General features: G+C 35.1%; 2 protein-coding genes across 3 annotated transcripts in view; one reads left to right on the top strand and one right to left on the bottom strand.

Annotated features, from left to right (window-relative positions):
• Positions 1 to 20,501, top strand: part of LOC113491957 (serine-rich adhesin for platelets-like) — a 33,544-nt gene extending 13,043 nt beyond the window's left edge. Inside the window, 5 exon segments of the mRNA XM_026869179.1 lie at positions 12,519 to 12,656; positions 13,050 to 13,225; positions 13,512 to 19,149; positions 19,152 to 19,525; positions 19,603 to 20,501. Coding sequence (XP_026724980.1) covers positions 12,569 to 12,656; positions 13,050 to 13,225; positions 13,512 to 19,149; positions 19,152 to 19,525; positions 19,603 to 19,896 — 6,570 coding nt within the window. The 5' untranslated portion in view covers positions 12,519 to 12,568 and the 3' untranslated portion in view covers positions 19,897 to 20,501.
• A 500-nt stretch (positions 20,502 to 21,001) lies between these two features.
• On the bottom strand, positions 21,002 to 27,142 carry LOC113491956. Of its 2 annotated transcripts, XM_026869178.1 has the most exons (3): positions 26,926 to 27,142; positions 22,824 to 23,004; positions 21,002 to 22,549 (listed from the first exon to the last, which is right to left on the bottom strand). In XM_026869178.1, the coding sequence occupies exons 2-3, from the start codon at positions 22,984 to 22,986 to the stop codon at positions 21,051 to 21,053; spliced, it is 1,662 nt and encodes a 553-aa protein (XP_026724979.1). In that variant the 5' UTR covers positions 22,987 to 23,004; positions 26,926 to 27,142; the 3' UTR covers positions 21,002 to 21,050. The 2 variants fall into 2 exon arrangements, with proteins under 2 accessions (XP_026724979.1, XP_026724978.1); XM_026869177.1 differs by lacking the exon at positions 26,926 to 27,142 and having other exon boundaries at positions 22,824 to 23,158.
• Between the last annotated feature and the right edge of the window lie 398 nt (positions 27,143 to 27,540).

Genomic DNA, 27,540 nt, shown 5'->3' with positions numbered 1-27,540 from the left:
CTGGCAAAAAGTCGGTTATTATCAAGTCTTTGTCTTACAATCGGAAATATTCATCAAATAAGGCTTTGTTAGTCTCGTGACACGGTCATTGAACCATAATATAACCCCATATAATTACGCAAATGGGCTTACTATGAACTCATCAGGCGGGATTTTTGCCGTCGAGAGAGCGAGATAGGACTATATGTTACGTATAGCGCCTTCTCGCTTCCACTACGGAAAAACATGTTTAAAGCTTCATAGTACAGGTAAAGATAGTTATCGGACTTTGCAAATGAGGATGTTTTGTTTCTTATGATGAATGAACAACAAAAGTTTTTGTCCAATCAAATTAAGCTACATATTAACAATAACGCTTTGTTTTATAATTGTAACCGGCGGATGTTACGCCATGTTGGATTTATTACGTTTGGATGTGGTTAAATTTGAATATCGATTTTTTTCGCTGTTACCTATGACGCAACGAAGCATCTTAATTGGCTTTTATTTTTCGAAGCAAAATAAGAAACTATCCTGTATTTTGTAGTACATTGTATTAAATTTTGGGAAAAGCTTAGTCTGATTATGTTTACTTATCTCGGCTCATATTTGTAGCCTACCACAATTAAGAACAGTGCTAGACAGAAAGTTAGCAAATATTATAAACTGAAATAAGATTAAAACCTACTGTTTTGTGATGTTTGTATCTACGAGTATACTTTTTTTAAATACGACTCCCACACTCAGGACTTGAGTTCTCGTTTCGGGGTTTCACAAACATTTAAGTCACACACAAAGACACCTAAACTCAGACTGCATCACACAAACGCTTGTCATACGCGGGGTCGAACCCGTGATGCGTGGCGAGCAAATTCTTTGGTCTATCGTATCTTATAAAATTTAGTTCTTTAATTGTACATTTCTTTAAAAAAATCGCTGAAAATGTATTGAAATTGAAGTGTTCTTTGAACAAGTCCAACAAAAAAGGTTTATGTAGTAACATTAGGTTATTGACTCACAAATCAATTAAATAAAAATTAATCACCATCTATGCAACTTTATAGCAGTTATTAGAGCAAAAAAATATATAATAACCGATGTTTGATCTTAGTTAATTACAAAATTTCCTATCTTTGATAAAAAGTAAGGTCTTAATCCAGTCGTAATTACTAGTGTTTACATCTAATAGACCTCAAAATATCTCCGGTCAATGCCTTATCCGTTACCTATTATTATTAAAAACATTTAATTCAAAATTATACCTACAATAAACTATATTCTTGATTAATGATGTCTATGATCGTGATTTATATGATTATTGTTCGATTTACGATTTATCTGATATAATCTGTCATGTAAATACCGTTAAATACTCTATGGTTCCTTTTGAATTTGGAACTGCTGATAATGTGTGACGTACAATGTCAGTTCAAACTTGTTGCGAGAATATGATATGCTAGGATAGATTTTGTGTTTTATTTTTGCGTTCATTGACCTATCTTGAATGTAATGATTTTACAATCAGACCTACCTAGTATCGTTCACAAGCATAATTTATGAAAATAAATGTTATTTTAATAAGAAAAATTAGCAAGAAAATTAATCTCTTTACGTTTATTTTTGTGAGTCTTACAAACAACTGAAAACTCGGCTCTAGTACGAAAAGAGGACTAATTAAAAATAATCTTCGCTGTTTTCTGATATCAAAAAAGTTTGTCTAAACTGTTTATATTGTTTCTAATGTAAACCAATGACGATTATCGATACAAATTTAAATTGATCGATTAAAGCTTACATCACTGTCAAATGAAAAAAATCTATCTAAAACTAGATTTTATTGTTTATAACTGACCATAAAGTTAATAGGTATTTATTTAGACAAATAAAATAGATGTCTTCTTTCTTATTTTAGTTTTTCCTTAAACTATTAAATCGTTTGAATTTCAGCAATTATACGTACTTAAGCCGATAGCTATATAAACAGCTGAAGAATTTGAAATACATTGTAATGTATGTCATATCATTACACTATCTTTCGAGGGACGGGAGATTTGTTTTAATCGTTCCATGTAAAATACTGTTTTAAGTTGAAAAGGGCAAGACTGAAAGCTGTTCCTGAGTTTGGGAAAGCTGAAGACTTAGGGATTAAATCATGCCTATGTGCTTAATAGCATCCTTGCCTTAGGTCTTAATTGGAAAAAGCATTGATTACAACGTAGGAGAAACGCCTTTTTTTTCGGATGGCAAATCATGAAACGACTCCTCCCAATTTAGGTTGAGTGGAATGAAGTGTCAGACGTCTACTTACTGAAACCCATGTTCTTTGGCTTCCATGACCAAGGTATCTATTTCGGATAATTCCGCAAGAGCGAAATCGTCTGGAAAGCAATTTATTCAACACTTCAAACATGGATCTGGATTCGAATTCACAAATTTGCGGTACCCTTGACCAAAACCACAAGCGGGGAGCTCTGTATCCACGTTAACTTGACCTTACCACTCGTTCTATTTCCCTCGCGACCTGCCATTGAAGATCTTGCAGTAATTAAGACAAAACAATAAGAAAGTGAATAGATTCTAGTAGATACAGTTGCGAAACGATAAGGCTTTAGAATCACCGGATGACCGATAGCATCTCCTGACCGTTGCCCGTAACGGTTGCCAAACTAAACGATTTGCTGCCGGATTGATTTATTGTGCTTTAACCCTAGTATTGTTTTGAAAATGGTTTGATTATACCTAGGTTGTATAGATAAACGTTTGATTTATACTTTTATGGACGGTAAATACGAATTTGTGAAAGATATGGGTATTGGTCTACCACCAGTTGTTTGGTTGGGTTTTTAGAATACAGGAGCATGCTTTTAATTGGAAAGGTAAATGCAAAAGTCTTTATCCTATACTGGAATCATTATAACTTCTATTGATTCTTTGTTCCGCAGTTTTCCTACAAGCATTTGATTGCAAAGAATTAGATCAAAATTGTGTGTTACCTAGCTTCACTTAATCGGCAAAATGAAGGTCATCGGTTCAGCTGGCATTAAATATGTAAGTATTAAAAAATCTGAAAGAGGTTAAGTTCGAAAAGTATGAATGTGCTTTTATACTGCCTACAAAAAATTAATTTTAACATCAAATCAACGAAAAACAAATGATTAAAATAAAAACTACCGATCAACACCGCGTGCTACATCCGGATTACAACGGACAATTAACGAAATAACAAACAAATGTATAATATGACAGTGGTTTTACCATAATTGCTGACAGGAATCCGTTGGTAATGATGCTATGAAGTCATCATAATCATCGCTCATGCCGACCCGCATGAAAATCGTGATCACTAGGGTTTACTGCCCGTCATTCATGTTACCCTGGTAGGCAGTAGGCAAGACTCAAGGTCCCGGTAACTGAACTTTTTTTATATTAATTGTGGGCAAACAACTCAATTAATAGTTATGATTCTCCGTGATTTTTGTTTTTTGTGTTTATGAGTTTTCCGTGGTTTAGAAATCAAATCATTAACATAACAAGAGATTGCCTACGAATGAAACCTCATTCGTAGGCAATTTCCATTTTTTAATATTTTTGCTAATTATTTTTAATTTCTTTTTAGATTCTGATTGATGATGATCTCTTTTTAACGTGACGTAAAATCCAGATACCATTTAAATACGACTTAAAGTAAGGTTCCAACAAAAGTAAATTTATAATCTGACCTGATCTCAGGCAGTACAACTCATACTAACCTTACGTTAGCAAAAAAGGTACAATAAATTGTTATATTCATGTTATTTTTTAAAACTACATTTGCATGAGCATCCGTCTTAAAAACATCGTGTTAAAAACAGGAAACAAAACGCCTAAATAAATTCTACCTTACTTAGTTACGAATTAATTGTTTTGAATCCATTAATTGGTTAATCTTCAGTCGATATACGTAAGCTTCTGATCATGCGCCTATTGGATAATTAAATAATTCTTAATTCGTTTGTCACGGATTAAAACAAACGCCGTGATATAATCAACATTCTGCGAGGTTTGATAGCAATTTGATTGTTTTGCATAACTTCTATTCTTGATGCAAATTCTATTCATGGGCATCGGTTACTAGTTTTATCGTAGAGTAAGTCTTAGGTAAAATTAAATCGATTGACACAACATTAAATTTAATATATAGAAACATTCAACTTATAAGTGGTCTGCATGACTGTAGATATCCTAACCTAAAATTATAGGATTTGCAATGTTACTTACCTAAATACTGTTATTTATAACAGAGACCACATTTCGAGCTTTTTTGTATTGGTATTTGCATTATTAAATAAGTTCAACACAAGACTACAATCCTCGACATTCAACAATTTCAGTAGTCTTTTCCAGAAGTAATCATTTAAGAGTCAAGCCATGATTTACTTAAAAAAATATGTAACATAATCACAGTATTGCACAATATCTAAGTTTTAATTGTAAAATATATATCAAGGGATAAGAAATAACGTTCCTAATTAAAATAACTGACATTGTAAACGTCTTGTAAAAGAAAAAATTATAATTTTACTTTAAGATGACATTATTCCATTAATAAAAATGATATATGTCTTGCTGGTGTTACACATTCAATTATGATGCGCATAATTAAGACGCATATGAACTAATTTCCTTGAATATTTATCAGTTAGTCATCTGTTGTCGTCTTAGAAAATTTTAATTATACAAAATTGTGTTATCGAGAAATAATTGTAGCTAGGATTAAACTGTAATTGCTTGCACGCGTTTGTGTAATTGTATATTTAATTAAGCTTTACTTCTGAAGCAAATTGAGTGGTATTGATTGTAGGTATTTACTTTAAGTAGAGTCAAGTACGCTTATGATGGTTGTCTTTTAATTGTTTATTTATTTTTTTGCATATTTTAAGTTATTTCTGAAGTGGAACAACTTGTTCACTTAAATTATATGATTCACAAATGCTTTTTCGGATTCCGGGTGTCTTTGCACGTGATTTGATTGTTTTTGTAACCTCCGCGACACATGGATTAAATTCATGGATTACTGCGGGAGTCTTATTTAAAATAAAAAGTGGTAAAATTTCACTATTAACCGGATGTCTTCCTCAAATAGCTTACATATTGGAAACACAATCCAAAGTGCTTTTAGAGAGGCCGCAGTTGTAATGTAAAATGGTCATTGGTCTTTTATCCTCCTATCGAACATGGCCGATGGGGCAGCTCTTAATATAAAAAATAAATATTAAATTACTCTTCGTAACATCTTCTCCTACCACTTTAGCTCCATCGGGGAATGCCGAGATGAATACAATAATATTGCATGTAGATGTAAGTGCAGCAACAAAAACTAAGGAAGGAAACCCCGATGGTTACGTTTGATCTGATTAATTACATAAGCATACATAATTGCGATTGACAAGCTGTTTCGCAAAGCAACGTTTATGATTGTTTACGTACAAATGGTGCACATCCGGTGGTAGGAACGAGTTTGATATTTATACCTACGTACGTTGGTGACAATGTGTTTGGAATATGTATGGAGTTCGTATACTTCGTATTACCTACTTTTTGTTCTTACGAGTTGAAATGCTGGCTTGTTGTGTAACTTGATAGTCGACAGTTAATGTAAAATATATTTTTTTTTGTTTTGTTAGGCTGCGGTAACATTGTCTAGATATTTTTTAAATACATTTTTAAAATGTTTATGTGTTGGGTGTGTTGACTTGACGGGTATGTGGAATTTTAGAACATAAGATTTAAATGTGAAGAATTACTGCTTTTAATTAATATTCGTGGCAATGCCGCGAACTTTTTGAACACGCTCCCAGTCCGCAGCGAAGCCGAAGAATTTTGTTGATGCCTTATTTTTATTATTGTTTTTGTTGCAGTAATCATTTTAGAATGATCTTCTTCGTTAAAAATCATTCGTTCAAAGCAAAACTGATACGCGAGGAATTGTGTTAATAAATAATAATAAAATATATTACACAACGCTATTTATGCAAATCGCCATAGTAATTAATAAAAACATCATCGAAAACACATACAAATTATAAGTATATTGTACGTAACATAGTCCTTAACGCATCAAAATAAAAATTCTCCTATAAAGCGTTACGTTTATTAAAGTCCGTTCGTGTATTAAAATAGCATATCATGTCTACAATGCAACCGGTCATAATATCTGCATCGGTGAATAAACGGCACTAGTGCGTACACAGCGTAACCTTGGCCATGAACTAGTGGCGAGTTGTGCTCGATTCGAGAATCGAGAGAATTTATGTATTACGATATAACCGACTTGTTTAAACGCTGAGTATTTATCTGTTATTGTTGTTGTTGCGTTTATGTATGAGGATAATATTATGAACTTTTGAATCAGGTGTTTTGATATAATCGTTACAGGTGCAATTTTGAGAAAATAAAGAAATCGTATTTTCTTTTACCATCTCACCGATTTATTCACCTAGTTTTTATGTAACTTGAAATGAGGTAAGCTTGAACCGAGAAAGTGGTCATGATAGGAACTCACATGACCCGAGAGCGCGCGCAGCAGGCTCGTTCCCAAAAACGGTTTAGTTCTATTTTTGACTCTACATATTTCGACTCTCAATTCGGTCCTAAAATGGAACAATCGTACCAACGAAATTCAAGTAGCGATCAGTGTTATCAGCGTCGCTGGCTGTCGATTAGTCGTAGTTCTAACTCGTGTCACAGCATGACAGCGGTAGTGTCAGAGTACCAACGCGATCGCAAATCGATTGAAAATACTCGATTCTGTAAATAGTAATCTGTGGATAACAAAAAAAAACATGGACTACGCTAGTGTTGAATTGAAAAAGTTCTTAGTAAAGGATAATAGATACCCCTTATCTTAATACAGGCATTCTTAATTCATCCCAGGTAGCAACTAATTAGATTACACAATCATCCTTATGACCTTTAATTAGTTAAGCTACATTGTTATTAATTGGATTCGACACGCCATTGTTTTCTTGATGTATCTATTAAAGATGACTGCGTAGTTGGTATATCTATACAGTTTAAAAAGGAAATAATAAAGAAAACCAGTGAAGCACGCACCCTTCTGGCTTGCTCACCGCAAAGTGTTGGACCACAAAGGTTTTGCAGTTAATTTTGTATCCCACGAGATGTTGGAAGAACCAATTTTCGCTTAGTAGATACATTTGTAAGGTGTCTGGAAATTCAATGGTCTGTGGTCAAAGTATCTTCTTTGATATAATAGTTAGATGCGCCAGCGACTTCGTTTGCGTGGAAAAGCGGCTTTGGCCAGGATTTTCAGATGATTCTTTTGAACAAATTTTCAACGTGATTCCCTAAATTAGAGTAGCATTTTTATTTATGAACTGATTGCTATGAAGCGATACTCATTAAAGTTTACCACAATATGTCACAGAAGACTGCTTTACTTAAAGTGATCGAATCGGAAAAGCTGTTGCTGCTTTGATCGCGCAAAATAACATTTTTGACTTTGGTGCCGTTTGTAGTCCACGCAGTAAGTTTAAGTTTAAAAGAAAAAAACAGAATGTACATGTTTATATAATTTTAATTTTTGTATGGATCAAAAAAAATACTGACATTTAAAGTTGCTATGACTGTACACTCGTATAATGAAATATACGATGATACAATCAAGGAATATTTATGAATTTTCACCCATTTTGGAACATATCGTAATGAGACTTTATCAACTTTTTACTATAGTTTAAATTGGACGTCTTATTCTTCGCTAAGAGCACCTCAGTCACGTTTTATAATTATCAGTTATTAAGTAAATATCTATAAAACTTATAACTTAGGTATGTACATATTTCTCATGAGAAAAAATATTGTAATTGATGATACATATAATTGAAAAAAAAAACCTTTAATTGGATAATCATCTGGTAATAAAACTCGGTATATATATTTCCAATAACTATAATTTGATGACATCATTTTCTTTCAATGTATTTACACCTATAATAAAATACTTAGTGGAAGCGTTTGCACTTTGCTCAAGCTCAATTTATTTCTGGACTTTAATATCGGGATTCGATCGAGATGCGACCACAAGAATGCCGCTCTGAACATCACATGGAAAGGGAATCTTCAAGAAACCTGTTCTATAGTCCCTTCAATACAGCCAGTAATAAACTATTGGTACCGGTTGTTCTTAAGGTGCATAGTAAAACCTTCTTTAATTGAAAGTAAAAGTTTAATGGACCATTTGCATTCTAAGTGTACTTACTTAGATAATATTTACGCGTGAGGTAATTAGGTTACTGGGTTTACTGTTTTGTTATTATATTTTCTTTTTGCTGTTTTATCTAAAAAGACAGAATATTACAGGATTCAATGGTATATTGGTAATTTACTTGGTACAAAATTGAAAACAATTTCTTGTTGTAGTTGAGGAAGATGGACCGCCCTCTACATAGTGTATCTCTCTTCTTTTTTAATAAATTATTTTAATAGGATGTTGTTTTTTTTAATAATCATGGTTGTTCTATCTGTAGTTTAGGAACACGTTATTATTTGCCACAAATAAACTACATCCACATTTTATTATCGATGAATCCATACATTATCGTACTTGTAGCAATCCAATTATGTATTAATACATTTTTTCGTCGCAAATACTCTGGCTTACGGCTTACGGCTACCTTGCTTTGCATAACACTAGTCATACTCTCTTGATAATGACAGTCCACAAGTCGTATAAAAAGAAACTTGCCGTCGCAGCGTTTTGCCTTATTTTTAACAACACAGGAGTTGTAATTATTAGTGGCAACGAACCATCTGAGTACGATCAATTTATTCCTATGAAGGCCGCTTGGTTATTCACATATGACCTTTAGAAAAATGCCTGGGGAATCGTTGGGAATTCTTGGCACATGAATACATACTAGCTTGGATCCCGCGCTACTTTTACGCTTTTTATGCAGGGACTGAGAAAAAACTGACAAGTATTAGTAAATATACTGAGATTAAATGATATAAAGATTCTGCTTAATAGCATGTAATAGTTGGCACGGTGTCAGATGCCGGCGAAGATTGTGAACCTCCTATTGCGTATAATTGTTCTAAGAAAATAACTATCATTTTAATTGAGTCTATTCGAGTTTTTATGTGTCTATTTAAGGAGCATGCTTTGTTTTACCATCATGTTTGTGTAGACTAGTAAATGTATGTTGATGAATACCAGTTTTTTCTTGTGAATTGGATAAGTATTTGATGGAGCCTGCTAAGATGGCGTCGGTATACAGGAATGCTCACATGCCAATTGAAGGAGTTGTAAAATACTGGTACTAAGCTGCATTCAGTTAGACTAGAAAACAACCCTAACATAGTTAGGACAAGGCTGGGAGGAAAATGATAATAAATGCTACAACGCATAAGGGGAAAAGAAAAATTACCTCAAATTATCCAACGTATTTATTGGCCTATTGAATTCCTAACGGACATGGTGATCTCCGTTACACAAAGAATACCCAGAGCGTCGTAAATAGACATTGGCTCATCATAAGATTAGATAATATTCAGGTAAACTCAATTAAACTGTAACCTGACACCAACATAGCTTGGGAAAAGAATAGTGTAGTCAAAACTTTGCATCGATACATTTAATCCTTAAACTAATAATTATCCGTTTAAAAAATTCAGTAAGAGGACCTCTCGTTTCTCAACACACTCAATGTTCACTCACTTTGTCAAGAACATTAGTGTGCACATTAAACGTTTTAATAAACAACGCTTCGATAAACTGGTTCCATAGTTTATTCTTTTTAAGGGTAGTTACAATAAGTACGTTACTAGGTAACTGGTTATTACCAGACATTGAAGGATGGTGTTGTAAACTGTTGCGCTGTTCACTGTTGATGATAAGTCTGTGTAACTTTGCAAGTCTAGAAAAAAATATCGCCATTTCTTTCTCACCTGCTGCTCCTGTATTGATTTATCCCGCACAAACAATTTTGTATCTATTTTTAGTCTTCCCAAGATACATCTTCAGAACGGTTCGATCTATATTGGTTAGAGATAAAACCATTTATGTAGATTAAAAGTAAAGTGATTAATTTAAAGTTTAACTTGGACCCTTTCGCTTGTTGATAGAGCCAATGTATTAATCACTAATGGAGTCAGTGTGAGCTACTGTGTCCCGATAATGTTAATACCAGCCTGTATGTAGTATCTTTGAACTTTGTAATAATAAATGCTTGCCTATAAAGATTGCTGTAACTTTTGTGGTATCTTGCGTTCTTAAATGTGTCTTTGTCTCTACATTTTATTTGACAGTGACAAAGATGCGGCTATCGGTGTGTTGTAATATAGTTGTAAATAACAAAAATCTACATCCGACTTCAATTTATGGAACAGAATAACAGCTGTTTTCCGTTAAATGAAAAGTCAAGAAAATTAGTTCATACAGTCCGAAGTACAGAAGTAACAAAAAAATCTCTTTATCACTCCTTTTATTCGAAGTCGGTTAAAAGGATATTAAATAACATTGTATATATAATTAAGTGTCATGAAAAAACGTTATATTTAGATATACGCTGAATCAAGAGCCAGAAAGTAGTGTATTTAGAATTACAGTTATGATACATTTGTATACAAAATAGTCCAATTTAATAATTTAAAGTTAATAATTACTATGGTTACAAATTGATTCACATTGCGACGACGAAAAATGTGAAATTCTACGAAACGGAAATCACTAGGGAAGTGAAGTAAGGAGTCTATTCTAGAATAATATTTTTTCTAATCAAGGAAACTGAAAGTTCAACAGTCTGTTTGTTCGCCTTCTTTCACATAATTATCTATGTTTAGTGAGTAGCGAAATTGAATGTTTGTGTGTATGTAGTTGTATGGAAGTAGTAATTTTAAACAATTACGAGTATGTGAACAGACGGCGTGCCCCACATGACGATGATTTGATTTGTATCACCTAACATCACGCAACAAAAAAGTCGCTTTGTAATTTTTATTGATATAGCTAAATTTTAGTATGAAAGTGTTTTCAAACATTTTTTCATACATTAATAAAAAAAACATAGGTAATTTAATCATAACATTAAAGCACTAAGATAGTTAGCCTATATTACATCCCGTATATCCAGAAAATAATAACTTTTAATGACTTTTGATGGCCTACTATTCGATGAAATAATTAGTGTCGTATCTAGCACATTTCTAAGACATAACTTAGTTATTATAGAATATCTATTGGCGTTGGGATCGAACCTGCACTTCGTGCATCAAACCCATACATAGCACAGCAAGGCCACTTGCCACCACGAAGTACCACCAAGACTATAGCCAATAAAACATCTACCCCGATTATTTATGGCGCACTATAAAAATAATAGCAGCTATAATTTAAATAAGGTTGGTCGGCAATACTTACTAAAATAAAATGAATTGGTGAGCTCGTAATTCAAAAGTACATCCAATAAAAAATCTGTTTGCAAGTGCAAGTACAGTCAGCAACATAATCAGATTTTGAAAACAGCTAAAATTTAATGAGTTGCAGTTGTGTCATATTTGGTAGTTTAGTCAAACTAGGCTAAAGGTGAAATATACCAAAAAGTTAAACACCCAACCTTAGTTTAAAATTTTCAATACTTAATTTATAAATTAAAACAATCTATTTAATCTTCCGTTTCGGGGAAACAAACTATCATGGGCCAGACAAATGCTTGTCTGGAGCGGGATTTCAGCCCGCGACACATTGCGCCCATTGGGTTTGCCGCGGTGATCTTAAGACTTGTATTCTCGCTAGTGACCTTGTGCATTTGGACGAGTGCGGGGTGATATAGATGCAGTATTTATACTGGACGCATTTTTAAATAGTTATTATAGAAATCAGACTTTTTTTTAAAAAGAAACCAAACCAAATCATTTTCCTATGTATTACAAAGCAGTCGATTTTTTTTCATTCAAAATGGTTTTATCTCTACGAATTGGAGGTGATATGTGGATTTTTTTACTTGTTACGTGATCATGCCAATAGAAAAATTATGGCTAAACCAAATTACGTATCATATCATGTAGATTACTAACTATTTTTTGCAAATATAAATTCTCTGTAAGTGCCAACGAAAAGGTGTTTCATCTGCACGCTTTTTTCAAGCTTTTTACGAAAGAGCAGCCTTAACCACTCGGCTATCCGTGCAGTCAGTATTGTCAATACTGATACAATGCCACTTAACCAACTTCTACTGTTATTAAATTAATTTAATAGCTTAAGGGCCTAATAAAGGGCTAATGTATTTCAAACAATTGGTTTATATTTGCTTGAACAGGTGTACTTAACACCTGTACATACTTCTGTAAAAATTCTGTGCAAGGGCGGAGTATAATTTGTACAACGATAAAATATGTGAAAAACTATTTTTGTTTAATTAAATGCAATTCGTTTTGTCGAATGATTCATTGAAAACATATACCAAGTAGATTATTTAAAGTAAACACTGTTTTTTAAAAAGTACAATAGCGATGGTTCATGATATTTTTTTTTGTTTCAGGTGGCGAACAAAATGCTTTTCAAGTTATAATAGATCATTGAACGAGCAAAATGGATATTTTATTTCGAGAATCTTGTAAAACCTATTTACTTCTGCTTCTTCTAGTCATTGCGGATGCAACAAGCAGCAATACGAATGGTTTGTTTGAATCCTGTAACCATTTTATTTTATAACACGGCCATTTATTTTTCTTGTTACGGATGGGAAAACATCATAATATGACTCCTTCCGCTGGTGAGGGCTCGGCATTTACCTAGCCTAGCCTAGGCCCTAGGAAGGAAGTAAGTTCGTGAGGATTTTCACCAGGTCAAAAAAGGACCTTTAGCTATTGAGGAAGCGTAACGCTTGCAATGTTTAGTTCATCTACTTTAAGCGCGTCTGATGTGAAAATCCTAGTACTAAAAGTCTCGTATGATATAATAAAATAATATTTGTTAATATAAAACCCTGGCTCTAGATAACGTAGGCTGCACTATCATTTTTTAAGATTATCGTTAATATAATTTACTTACGTAATGAGACAAATTACAGAAACATCTAATGAACATCGGCAATCTCGAGTTACGGGAAGGATAGTTAAAATATATTCGGGAACGAGACCTGATCCCGTGACCTGTGCCGGCGAAGGTTTTCAAGCCGACCCTCACAACTGCGCCATCTTCTACCGCTGTATGAAATCAGGAAATGGAAAATATTCAGTTTTTAAGGTGAGGCGAACTGTTACTCTATGTAATAGGTTTATAATACTAACTATATTTTTTTTAAGTCTCTTTTTTCATTGAGTAGAGATGGATACTATGGATAGTTCCTTAGTAGATGCCCCATGCCAGTTTACGCTATCGCGTAGGATCTGTTTCTCTATAACCTATTAAATATCCATAAGCCTTTAAAAGCACCGAGTCTAAGATAAAGATCTAATGTGAATAATATGAGAACCAAATATGCCCAATCCCAGTTGCCCGTGTTTAATTATATTTTTTAATTTGCTTCCAGTTCCAATGTGGACCGGGAACTGTTTACGATCCCGAAACTGAAGTCTGCAATCACCCTCATAGTACAAAACGATCGGAATGTGGAGGTATATTACCACCGCCGATAGAGGACCGTGTTAGTAATAATGAAATCGATGACATTCGTCAAGAGGTACCATCTCCGATAACAACTAGTAAACCAAACTATACAAAGAAAATAGAAACAGAGAAAACTACTTTTGCCCAAACTTCTACGACTACGAGATCACCTGTCACAATAAGTTCGTCTACAAAACGCCAAGTACCAGATCTTTCGACAGTATTTACTAGTTCGAGTCCTTGGGGATCGTCGCTAGGAGTGGCCAACGTAGATCATACTATAAGTCCCCTAATATTACCTCCTACCACTGGAACCCAGAATCAACAGTATAACGAAGTCCCCAAAAATATACTACCCGATACTCCTCAGACAAGTCGACAAGATAATATTTGTACATCAGACGGGTTCATGGGTGACAGTGAAGATTGCCGCAAGTTTTATAGATGTGTAGCTAATCAAAGAGGGACATACACGAGGTTTGAATTTTCCTGCAGCGAATCAACAGTATGGGACGATGACACTCAAAGCTGTAATCATGCTTGGGCCGTTAAAAGGAGTAGATGTAGCAGAAGTGGACAGCAGAGTAACCAGATATCAAATGAAAATACTAGAGCTACCACTGAGGGATCTAAAGTTGAGCCGAATTTAAAAGCTAAAACGATTCAACAACAACTGCAAATAAGTTATGGTTCTAAAGTTACTCAGACGCAAACGCAAATCAGTAACGGGTCAGTTGTACAAAACCAAACTCAAATTAACTACGGTGACCGGACAAGCCCCAAAAAAGGCTCAAGAGCTAAACAAAATCAAACACAAATAAGTCACGGATCAGCTACAAGTCAATCACAGACGCAAATTGATTATAGTGATAAAGGTGTACAAACCCAGTTACAAATTGATCACTCCCAACAATCTAGTCAGTCTCAGGTACAAATTCATGAATCAACTACTCAAGCAAATTCGACATCTGTTGCCCAAACCAATACTCAGCAGGGTAACCAATGTACTTCATCTGGTTTCATGGGAGATACGAATGATTGCAAAAAGTTCTACAGGTGCATAGATAACGGGAGAGGAAGTTACATGAAGTTTGAATTTTCTTGTGGAGAAGGTACCGTATGGGATCAAAGCATCGAAGCTTGTAATCATGCCTGGGCAGTAAAGGAATGTGGAGGAAAAGGTTCTACTGGAAGTACTAGCACTACTCATTCTTCAACGAGCACGCCCAAGACAACACAAAGTCCTACAACTGCGTCAACTGAAAACTATCACACGACTTCAGTTGCTAGTGTTACAGAAGATAACGAAGATGATGGTTACGGACAACCAAATCAAAATCCTACAACTCACTCTACAACAACAGCTGGCCCTACTACAACTGTTACCCTTGTATCTTCCACACCGTCTTCAAAAGGAGAATGCCAATCAAGTGGTTTTATTGGTGATCCAAACGACTGTAAAATATTTTACAGATGTGTAGAGAATGGCAGAGGTGCTTTTACTAAATACGAATTTAAGTGCGGTGAAGGAACTGTATGGGATCCGGATTTGGAAGCTTGCAACCATGCCTGGGCCGTCAAAAAATGTGGTGGAAGTGCATCTCCAGAGAAAGTGGAAACCACGACTGTCAAACAAACTACAGTTGAGGCTGATCAAACAACACAAAGCACAGTTACTATACATTCGTCTACAGAAACGTCAAACATTGATTATGATGACGCTGGTTATGAATCAGGTAACAATGCTTTTACTACGACAACTACAACAACAACGACTTCTACAACCACTTCTAGACCATCTGGTGACCATAACTCAGGCTCTGTATGCCGATCTTCTGGATTCATGGGAGACGCAAATGATTGCAAAAAATTCTATAGATGTGTGGGCAACGGCAATGGAGGTTACACTCGTTATGAATTTTCTTGTGGTGAGGGTACAGTATGGGATTCAAAAATCGACGCTTGCAATCACGCCTGGGCTGTAAAGAACTGTGGAGGAGCTGGATCAATAGATGGTGCCGAAGAAACCACTTCACAATCGAGACCAACTACAAGTCATGATGTAATTACCAGTAGCTCAACTGAGACTGTTCAAAGCAATGTATCACCTACTTCTGGCCCTAGTTCAACATCAACTACAACGACTACTTCAGGACCTCAGACAGCAAGCGATGATTGCACCCGTAGTGGTTTCATGGGTGACAGCAAAGATTGCAAAAAGTTCTACAGATGCGTGGACAATGGAAATGGCTCTTACACTAAGTATGAATTCGCTTGTGGTGAAGGAACAGTATGGGATCAGAAAATTGAAGCTTGTAATCATGCATGGGCAGTGGAAAAATGCGGCGGTAGTGTTGAATCGTCCAGTGAACATCACGAAACTTCAACTCAACACCATAATACTATAAATGATGAAATCGATGATGGCTACAACTCGAATCAAAATGTTGGACCAACTTCCACTCAGAGCTCGACGACTGTGATTACGACTGAAGCGTCAAAAGTACCAACCAATGACAACACTTGTGTAAATACTGGTTTTATGGGTGATAAAAATGATTGCAAAAAGTTCTATCGATGCGTCGATGACGGTAATAATGGATACATTCGATATGAATTTAGCTGTGGTGAAGGTACTTTGTGGGATCAAAGTATAGAAGCTTGTAATCATGCATGGGCAGTCAAAGATTGTGGATATTCTGGAAACAATACGCAACATGTTTCAAGTGAAACTACCACGCATGCTACAGCTACCTCCGGATCGGAAGACCCAGTTTATCCTCAATCTACTGAAAAAACTACTACAACTTTAATGGTGAGCGTTAACCCAGATGATCAAAGCGAAATATGCTTAACAGAAGGTTTTAAAGGCGACAGAAATGATTGTAAGAAATTTTATAGATGTGTGGACAATGGCCGGGGTGGATACACAAAGTATGAGTTTGCGTGCGGTGATGGTACTTATTGGAATCAGGAAATATTAGCGTGTGATCACACGTCATCTAACAAGAACTGTGGCGGAACTAGTGTAGGTTCAACGCCACAAAACTCTTATTCAGAACAGGATGAAATGCAAACAGAAGCAACGACTTCGCCAACTTCTTCGACGATGGGAAATAACAATGATTATTCAACTCAAAAGCCTCCTGTTTCATCAGGTATATGCACTGCTGAAGGATTCTATGGCGATATGAATGATTGTAAGAAGTTTTATAGATGTGTAGATAACGGTAAGGGTGGCTATACTAAATATGATTTTACTTGTGGAGATGGCACAGTTTGGAATCAAGATATTCAAGCTTGTGATCATGAATCTAACAATAAAAATTGCCCGAGTCGTCCCGGATCCGGTATACAAACAACAGAAACTCCTGGAACAGGAAACAACTTTTCTTCTTCACCCTCTACAGAATCACAATATTCAACCGAAGTGACAGGAACGTCATCTACTTCTAGCTCATCATCAACTAGCAGTTACAATTGTGAATCAGAAGGATTCTTTGCTCACCCTGATGATTGCAAGAAATTCATTCGTTGCGTTAGCAATGATAAAGGAGGGTATACCAGGTATGAATTTACTTGTGGAGAAGGTACCATTTGGGTTCAAGATATATTAGCTTGTGATCATGATACAGGTGACTCAAATTGTAAGTCACAATCAACAAATAAACCCGTAACATCAGGCGGGAATCAACAAACTACAACAGAAAAACATGACATTGGCTCGAACACACCTAAACCGACCGACAGACCAACTCAGACAACAGATAAACTGGAGGATGAATATGATAATGATAGTTCCAATAAGCCAACTCAGGACAGTGGAGAGTGTTCATCTGAAGGTTTTTACCCGAACAAAAACGATTGTAGACAGTTTTACAGGTGTGTCGATAATGGTAAAGGAGGTTATACAAAGTATGACTTTACATGTGGTGAAGGCACTGCATGGGACTCTGAGGCTCAAACATGTAATCATATTGATCAAGTCAAATCTTGCCAAGGAGCAGGATCACAACCTGTGATGCATGAAGAAAATAATGCTCAAGCTACTGAATCTTCAAAGCCATCTAATACTCAAGCAACTGAATCCACAAGTGCATCTAATACTCAAGCAACTGAATCTACAAGCACTTCAAAAACTACAACTACTGCATCTAACCAAGGCTCGACTAATGATAATAAAAACAGTTGTGACAGTGAAGGATACTTTGGTGATAAGCAGGATTGTACAAAGTTTTATAGATGCGTTGACAATGGAAAAGGAGGGTACACTAAATACGATTTCACATGTGGTGAAGGAACTATATGGGACCAAGATATAACGACTTGTAACCATCCTCAAGATGTTGTTAATCCGTCTTGTAACCAACAAGGTGCAAGTGCAACATCCACCACTGCAAGTTCTGCATCAGGCGGTTCATCTGAAGCTACGACAACAACTGAAGGTACAGATAGTTCACAGACTACATCCAGTACCCAAAGCACTACGAGCACTCAAAGTTCAGGAAACTGCTCTGAAGAAGAAGGAACAAAGAAACCTGAAAATCAAAATATAACTTGCACCAAAGCAGGCTATTTCGCAAATCCTAACGATTGCAAGAAATTCTATAGGTGTGTTGATTGGGATGGTGAAGGTAAACGTTTTTCAGTTTATCATTTCGACTGCGGTGAAGGTACTATATGGGATCCAGCTGTTGAAACGTGTAACCACGAAGAGTCAGTATATCCACCACGCGACTGTAGTGGTTCACAATCACAAAGTGAAAATCAACCGTCAACTGAACAGACTACTACGTCGCAGCAGGAAAGTACTACTACTACTGAAAAGTCAACCACAACTGAAGGAAGCACCACTCAAAGTACTCAGTCAACGACTTCTGAGCCATCAACAACTGAACAGACGACCACCTCTCAAGCGTCAACGACTCAACAGTCTAGCACATCTGAGCAAACAACTACGGAAACATCAAGTACTTCGGAGCAGACAACTCAACAGTCAACGACGCAGCAGTCTACTACCTCTGAACAAACTACAACACAGCAGTCAACTACATCTGAACAAACCACACAAGAGTCTACAACCTCTGAACAAACTACAACACAATCTACTACTTCTGAACAAACTACGACGCAGTCTTCTACAACCGAACAAACGACGACGCAGCAGTCTACAACATCAGAACAGACCACTGAACAGACAACGACACAACAGTCCACCACATCAGAGCAAACTACTGAACAAACAACCACTTCCGAACAGACAACGACCCAAAAATCGACCACAAGTGAACAGACAACAACAGAACAACCAACTACGCAAGAATCAACCACGTCAGACCAAACGACTCAAGAATCTACCACTTCTGAACAAACAACTCAAGAATCTACCACATCTGAACAAACAACTCAGGAATCAACTACAGAACAAACAACCACGCAACAATCAACTACTAGTGACTCGGCAACTGACTCCAGCACTACAGAACAATCAACAACTCAACAATCAACTACTGCAGAACAAACTGAACAAAGCACGACTGAAGAATCAACGACTGAACGACCAGTGAGAGTACGACCACCCAAGAGTCGACTACTGAACAATCAACAACTGAGTCACAAGACAACTCAACAACAGAAAGCAGCACATCCGAACAAACATCTGAAAGTAAATGCCCGGAGACCGATGACGACCAAAACTTATTCGTATGCCCTACGTCTTTCAGAAGACATCCGAAATACTGTAATCTGTTCTACCAATGTGACGAAGAGGATGACACACATGATGTAAAAATAGCAGTGTTTACTTGCCCTAACAACACTATTTACGATGAAAGTCAAACGCGGTGCGTTGAAGAAAAGAAGGCAGAGAAAAAATGTGACGGACAAATTGCACAAAAACGTAGATTTAAAAGATTTGATATGGACTACAAAGAGCCAGTAAGTATTTTTTCACCAGATTTTTTTACTTGTATTTAAAAATGAATATAGCTTACTAACATGGATCCTTTTTTCAGATTGTGGTAACAAAAGACAGTTTTGCCTGCAAAAGCGCCGGTTACTTTTCATTTGAGAAAGACAGTGAATGCTCACCAGCCTTCCTCAAATGTAAAACCGATAAAAATAATAAAGTAAAGGGAGTAGTATATCAGTGTCCGAGTGGCTACGTATATTGGTCGATCAGTAAACGATGTGAACCGGTCAACAGGGTAAAGGATTGTAAACGATCACATAACGATTGGACTGGAAGATGGGAGATACCTGTTGAAAGAAGAAATGTTGCCAGACGTAGCAGAGGGAAAATTTACTAGTGATATAAATGTAAGCCGCATTTTTTTGTGATAATGCACTGCATCGGTGCTATATAAAACTCACAAAATACATAAGTATAGACGTATAGGTAGTTGTAAAAAAATCATAAACTTTTAGTTTATGTTCCGCCTCAAAGCACCTGCCAAGTATCAGTGGATAAGATAAATGGCAAGAGCTTAGATAATTAAAATGTTTTGGCACCCGGGATAGGGTTGGGTATTTTGAACTTCTCAAGGAGTAGTTTAACTATTTGTAATCTGCATTATTTAAATTGGAGCCTTGGTGGATAATAATTCTATCGCATTCATAAACGCTGCCAAAAATAAATCAACCCGTCTTAAATAATTTGCTAACAATTACATGTTCTTTGATAACTATCATTATGAATACGTGAGTTATTATTTCAGACTTTAATAATATGTTTAATTTTAAACATTTAAATTTACAAGATATCTAGTCTACAAATTTATCTACACACTGCTTGCTGCCATGATACTAGGTAAAATGAAGACTTGTGAACAAAATGTTGTGAACAGTTAAAAACAATATTTTGATCACGACCATTAGTTATTAAGTTAATGTAAGTAATAATATAAGTAATGAAATAAATTATTTGCAAATAACAGTTTTTTGTATTTTTTTTCTTTATCGCTAATAAAGATCGTTTTTCATAAGCTGTTCATACATTTTCTGAAAAGATACTACTTAGCAGCTACAGACAAAAACCATTTGCTAGGCCGTCTAGCTAAGTGAGATTCATCATCATCATCATCATCTCAGCCTATCGCCGTCCACTGCTGAACGTAGGCCTCCCCCAAAGAGCGCCAACCATCCCGGTCCTGGGCAAGTGAGATTGCTACAATTATAAACGTAAGTCAGTAGAAGACTCGAATGTAAATATGAAGACATCTTCATATATTCCAGTTTTCTACTAAAGGTCGAAGCGACGTGACTTATCGAAACTAAATGCTATTTCAATACATTTGAAAAACCTATATTATTGACATTAACGATTGTAGAAATGTCAACTTTGTTAGAGGGTTGGAGACTTACAGGAGCACATTAGTCACAAATAATCGGTAGACAAAAATAAAAATAAAATACTATAAATAAATAATTTAATACACTTTCCTAAAATAACAATAATGAAATATTATAGTAAAATCAAGTCAATACCCGTACACGAAGATAAAAGTCCTTTACAAAAAATCGTCAACTCAGCAATGATAAAATCTGTTACACTTTCCTCTTGACTGTGATGAACTGCATTACTGAATACTGTACCTAAGAACGCATGGCAGGCTGTGTCAGTTGCTATGATATTACCTTTCAAATCTATTGTCAATCGATTTTTCTCCATACTGTCATCAATATCTTTACTGGGCTTTTCTGTAATAGGTTTAGTATAATCCGATTTATTATAAATGCCTACTGCAGAAACAATGACTGGTTTGTAGGTATCGACTACTTTTTTTGCCGGCTTATCCATTGAATGCGTCGATAAAGCACCACTAGTGTCCTCTGATTTAGGTAATTCAATTACATTCCTGCGTGTCCTATTTGCTATAGGTGGCTCGGTTGCAATTGGTTTAGCACTGAGTTTGTTATGAAATAAAAATTCTAGGAATAATGGCAGCAGACTTAACTTGGTTGCATTACGACTAACATCTAGTGGTCTAGTTGTATCAGTATTGCTATTTAGTATCGTATGAATTGGATCTTCGCTTGGGTACGAATTAATACGTGAATGTTGTTGCATGTGATTGAGTAGTTCTGTATTTTTCTCCGTACTATTCTTCGTTACAGCTTCTGTTGCAGAAAAGATATGGCGTTCATTTCTAGCGATGATTGGCGACTTAACATTTTCAGCTTCCGTAAGTGTTTGCTGTGAAAGCACATTAACTGGATTTTCTTCGTTTTCCAAAGCATTAATAATATCTTGAATATTATTTAATTTCTTTTCTTTCTTGGGCGTTCTATTTATTTTGTTTACTATTTTATAATCACTAAGTACCTTATTCCTATTTGCATATTTGCTGAGCAATTTATGTAACTTTTCGGTATAAAGCGTCTGTTGAGGTTTGGGTGCCAAAATATTAGGGTTAAAAGTTATACCACCTTTGTCCCATATAGAGATGGCTCGTGTTAAGAACTCGATCAATTGATGAGGCAACGTCTTCCAATATTTCCTTAAAGGGGAATTTTCCATGTATGCAGAGAGTGTTATATATTCAACGACTATATTTGGCTTTGTAGTTACTACTTTCTTGGGTTCCTTTGACCAGAGTGAATTTAATGCTAGTTCATTATTCTCTTCAGCGCTCAGCCAATCCAAATTCGTATCATTTATTACTACGATTACGTGATATTTGAAATTGGCGTATTTGTTCGATATTGCTTCAATGTTTGGTAAATATTGGTTGAAGTCGACTTCCTCATTTTGTCTAGTGAAGATGTGCATATACACATCTGGTAACAAAGAAGGTTTTTGTGATGTTTTGTCTTTTGGATCTAATATAATGTTGCCTGCTGGTTTCATGTTAGCTGATGGTAACATTGAGAATGCAAACAGGCTATTATAAACAATAAACGTCGTAAGGCTTATCATTCCGAGTCCTATCCACCAATAAACTAGAAAGGAAGACCAATGATCTGAAAATAAAGAAAATATGTTAGTCAGTTTGATATCAATGTAAGTATAAATATATGAACACTGAGGAGTTAAGCAGTTAGGAAACAATACAATGGTACTGTACTTCATTAAGTTTCTGAGACCAATCTTTACACACAATTACAAATTGTAGATAATAACTATTTATGTGTGTACCAAATATAAATTATTTGAGTCCTTACGATAGTCCCTGTAATATATCCCAGCTTTTCCCAAGATTTACAAATGATTTTGTCAAGACAGAAAGTTCCTTACCTGGCCACCGGGTTATGATAGAAGCGGCCCCTTTCAGGTTGTTCCGGGCACGGCCCCTGTAGCTCATGGGCCGAAGTCTACGGTGGTACCGAGGGCTGTATTGCTCCTCTTCAGACAACTCCTCACATAGCAACGGATGCTGTTCTTTGTAGTACTCACTCATCACTTGCCATTGGTTCTACTATTAACAAAAACAAAATATAAATCGTAGGTACTGTTTCACAACAAAACCGAAGTATAGTTTTGTTGTCGTCAAAAATTAAAATGTTAATAAAATTGTAATCTTTATACGCATATGTCATGTGCTGGGATTTTATCGCTTTACATTTTATGGCTAATGTTTATTTTTGGAAAAAAGGTTGCATTAAAAAAGTTACGAAATAGTTTCATATCCAATATATTTTATTTAGTTACTATTGCAGTGTCTGTAATATAGTCTGGGCATGTAAATGGCCCACCTCTTCAAAAGTCTCCTCCTCTCCAAAACTAAACCAAAGGTGATTCTAGACCATTTGGGATCGAACCCGCGTCTATGTACTTACAAATTCGTACATGCAACCGTAAGGCCACCACTATTGAATTTACAAACGGAAATGTCAATCTTAATCGAAATATTATTTTAAAGGTAATTGTTTCTTCAAGTTACAGATGAGTTTACTATTCCTTAAATTAAATATTGGTAATTTTTAAACAATCACTCTGTTTTCAGAAATGCTCTTGTTATTACAAATTTAATTAGCCTTTTATAAGAAGAAGACGATAAATTAGCGAACACTTCATTAAACAAACAATTGAAATTTTAGATTTTTGTTTGTGATAAAGACCAATTTTCACGAAACCAGATCATCTGCATTTAAAAGCATTTTAATGTTCACGCTTATTACTTATTACATTCAATGGGTTCTGCCCCTTTGTTATTTGAAAAAACAATAAATTATTTTTCTTTGAACAAATGCTACGTACACTTATCATTGTATTCTAGTGAATACATTTTATTATTTTATTACCTATTATGTACACGCAGGTGGTAAACATATTGTTCTTGTAACGCTTTGTGACAAGCAATGCAATTGAAAGGTCACTAACAGGTTTAAGGGCACATATCAAATGAAGTAAAGTATCAAGATTCCTTGTATAGCTGCACTTCATCAAACTTGCTTTGCATAATTCCGGTACTTTTTAGTGTTTAGTAACCGGACGGTAAAAAGGTGAGGTTACGCTGTCGATACCGACAGCCAAAATGAATTTTCCAGACATTGTGTGACGGATGTAAGTGCTGATAGCTACACGCTATTATCAGCCTTATTGGAGAAATTTCCAAAAATATGTTTCTAATCCTCGTCGGCTTAGCTTTGGGATCTCAGAAACTCATTCAGTCTCGTACCTTCCCCTGTTTTTACCAGGCTACGAAAGAAGAAAATTTTAAATAAGTAGAGATTACAATAAATTGTTAAAGGAATCTTTGGAAGGGCCAGGTGTGCGGTCTCTGTAATGGCGGATGTAGACCAAACAACTCGTTAAAATATTGAAAAATCCCAGTTATCAGTAGACATTATTCTATCAATAGATACGTAATGTCAAAAACCTTCTAGCGTACGCTCTTATTCATTGATAGCTTTGGTCGTACAGATCTTTCACATTGCATACCTATTATGAAGTTTTTATGCAAGTTTTCTGGGCTTTTCTATCCGAAATACTTTTGGCCTATGTAATGTAAAACGCAAATTTAAGAAAACATTATTTCATTGTTTGAAAGGTTTTTTTTTGTTTGAAAGTTTATATTTTTGTTGCTAGTTGTTACAGATGAACCAAGGTAATATAATTAACTGTGTCGTTCAGTAATTTATTGTTATGCATAATTATAGATGAGATCAATGTGAACTACATGCAACTTTGGGTTGAGTGTCACTACGAATTCTTTTATCTTGAAGTAGCATCGCCAACATTACCGATCTAAAAACATAGGTATATACACCTATCGTAAATAAACACAAAATCATATTACGGCATTCCACATTTGAACTTAGAGTAATTTTAGTACACCAATAAAAATAAAAATAATTTAAGTTCCTTTGTTTCAAGAATGTACCGATTACGAAGTAATAATAAAAGTATTGCATCAAAAGAATAATAATAAAAGTATTAATAGTTTATGTTTCTTTTATTTTAATTATTGTCGCGCTAGGTCTACATTAGACTTGAAAGAGAATAAAATGACTGATTTTGTGAAAATGATTTACTTTTGAAAAAATATATTATTACTCTGCCAAAAGTCTTAAGATAAATAGCGTGATGATTTTTGAGTAAATTGATGACCGTGCTGCCTACTACTCAATGGGGTGAAAATACACCTCATAATTGTATTACACGATGTTACCGGTGAGTCCAAAAATTTAAAACTTTACTGCTCATGCCCCCTGCATAGTAGCGTTATGGTTTTTGTATATTTGTTGTATCATGTGTACGATAAGGTTCATGCAAAATTTGAACGAAATATATTCAGTAGTTTATGAGATAATTTGATATTTGTGTATAGATATAAAAGGCTCCTGCTCACCCCCTGTAACGAAAAGCGAGATAGTAAGTAAAAAGTATGTTGACCGGACCTCTTGTTGATATTCTCTGAAAATATGAATCAAATCTATCCAGTACTTTCCGAGATCTTTCCGGACATACATACAGACAAACAGACAAACAGACAAACAGACAAAAATTCTAAAAATCATATTTTCGGCATCGGAATCGTTCGTAGACCACCCTCCAATTATTCCTTTTTAAAAATATTTAATGTACAGTTTTCACTTTTCTACAATTTTATTATATGTATAGATTATGTACACGCAGGTGGTAAACATATTGTTCTTGTAACGCTTTGTGACAAGCAATGCAATTGAAAGGTCACTAACAGGTTTAAGGGCACATATCAAATGAAGTAAAGTATCAAGATTCCTTGTATAGCTGCACTTCATCAAACTTGCTTTGCATAATTCCGGTACTTTTTAGTGTTTAGTAACCGGACGGTAAAAAGGAAACACTTTTACTAAGGCGCCGTTATTTTTTGCAGTCAAAATTTTGATAGACTAGTATATATATATATACTGTCTATAGTTGCCGCCTTGACAAAAATGTAAATGGTGGTTGTTACACGCATAAAATTGGTGTGTGACCAGTTTCTTTTGACAGTTATTCCTCAAAAAGTAAACAGCGCTACGCCCTCATTTCTAAATCTGCTTAACCTTTAGAAAAATCATTTTCGGCTTTCCTCACAGAGAAAAAGGTTTCTTCAAAGATTCATTTACGAACACGTCATTAGCTGTTTCTTAGATCTGCTTTTGATATTCAGATAATAGTAGAATACCATGCCAGTGAAAAAAATACAAGTGCCTGGAAAGTCTGAAGACCGAAAAAAAAACATATTCATTAAACATAATACGGACGCATTATCTGGGGAAAGTTTTTAATAAGTAGCTTAAATTTTTTAAGAAATCAAGAATGCTTAAGAAAATATCCTTGTCTTTTTAACTGAAGTTTACACAATGAATTTACTTCCTTCGTTACACTACAAAAACTTAGAATTGGTACTGAAATATTATAATTTTGTTTAATTAATTATTTGACGTTGTTAACTATCTGAGTAGTACAGGTGGCCGCGCCAAACTAACTTTGCGTGACTTATCACGGGTTCGATCCCCGCGTAGGACATTTCTCTGAGTCCTTTGTGTCTGCGACTTGAATGTTTGTGGAATCCCCTCAATATTATGGATTTAATTGATTAGTCTGCGTTTTATGTAAATTGAAAGTACCTACGTAACTTTTTGTTGTGATTGAATCAGGAAGTACATATGCGTGCCATAGCATTGTGGCCATCGGTAATGAAAAACTATATAAACAATGAAATATCACATACAATACATAGTATAGTTTGATAGTTGAGAATAGTTGATTTTACCATTATAAAAATCTTTCAGGTTTAAAAAAATACTATACATAAGCTATGACGCTCACAAGAGGAAGTAAATTTTTTTGCTTATTTTCTCTACCTATTATTCGGCTAGAAATTCATTTAAACAACATCACATTTAAATATAAAGTAAACACCTACCGTCATTTGTTTATCTTCAAGATAATCACACCTTCACAATCTTGACGACAATTTTTATAAAACACAATTTTTTAATAGTTCTTATATATCACAGACGTTTCGTAGTACAGTGGGCGTGCGACCTAACTCAAAGTGAATTACATTTAACAGAATATGCACGTTGCTCCTATATAATGTGTAATACGGCACGTTTACATTTTCCGCCATAATTCTGTTGATTCAACATCGCGTTAGTCTCACGTACATACGTCTTGCTGTTACGATTGTTACTGAATTTTGTCGACTTTGCAAATTCGAATTGTGAAATGGCTTATTATCTCGAGTTATTGTTCGATCACAAATGAATGGGTGACATTTGCAAGGGCGAAAATATAATGGAATATTCAAATAATATTTAGTACGCAGCGGTTATCACTATAAGGCATTCAAGCCCCATAAAAGATGCCAAAAAATGCAGATATAATTTGGACTTTCAATCAGATTCAAAACCTATTTCATTTATTATATTAAATTGCGTGAGTGAGCCACGGTTTTCTCACAAGTATTTATCGTAAAACCCAACTATTTTTGGACACAACCGTTGTCCTAAATCATGAGTTGACATAAATTATAACG

The sequence above is a fragment of the Trichoplusia ni genome, chromosome 3 (assembly GCF_003590095.1).
Source record: "Trichoplusia ni isolate ovarian cell line Hi5 chromosome 3, tn1, whole genome shotgun sequence".
In the NCBI taxonomy this organism is placed as follows: domain Eukaryota; kingdom Metazoa; phylum Arthropoda; class Insecta; order Lepidoptera; family Noctuidae; genus Trichoplusia; species Trichoplusia ni.
The sequence above is the reverse complement of the archived record's forward strand: the minus strand, read 5'-3'. Positions and strand labels throughout refer to the sequence as shown.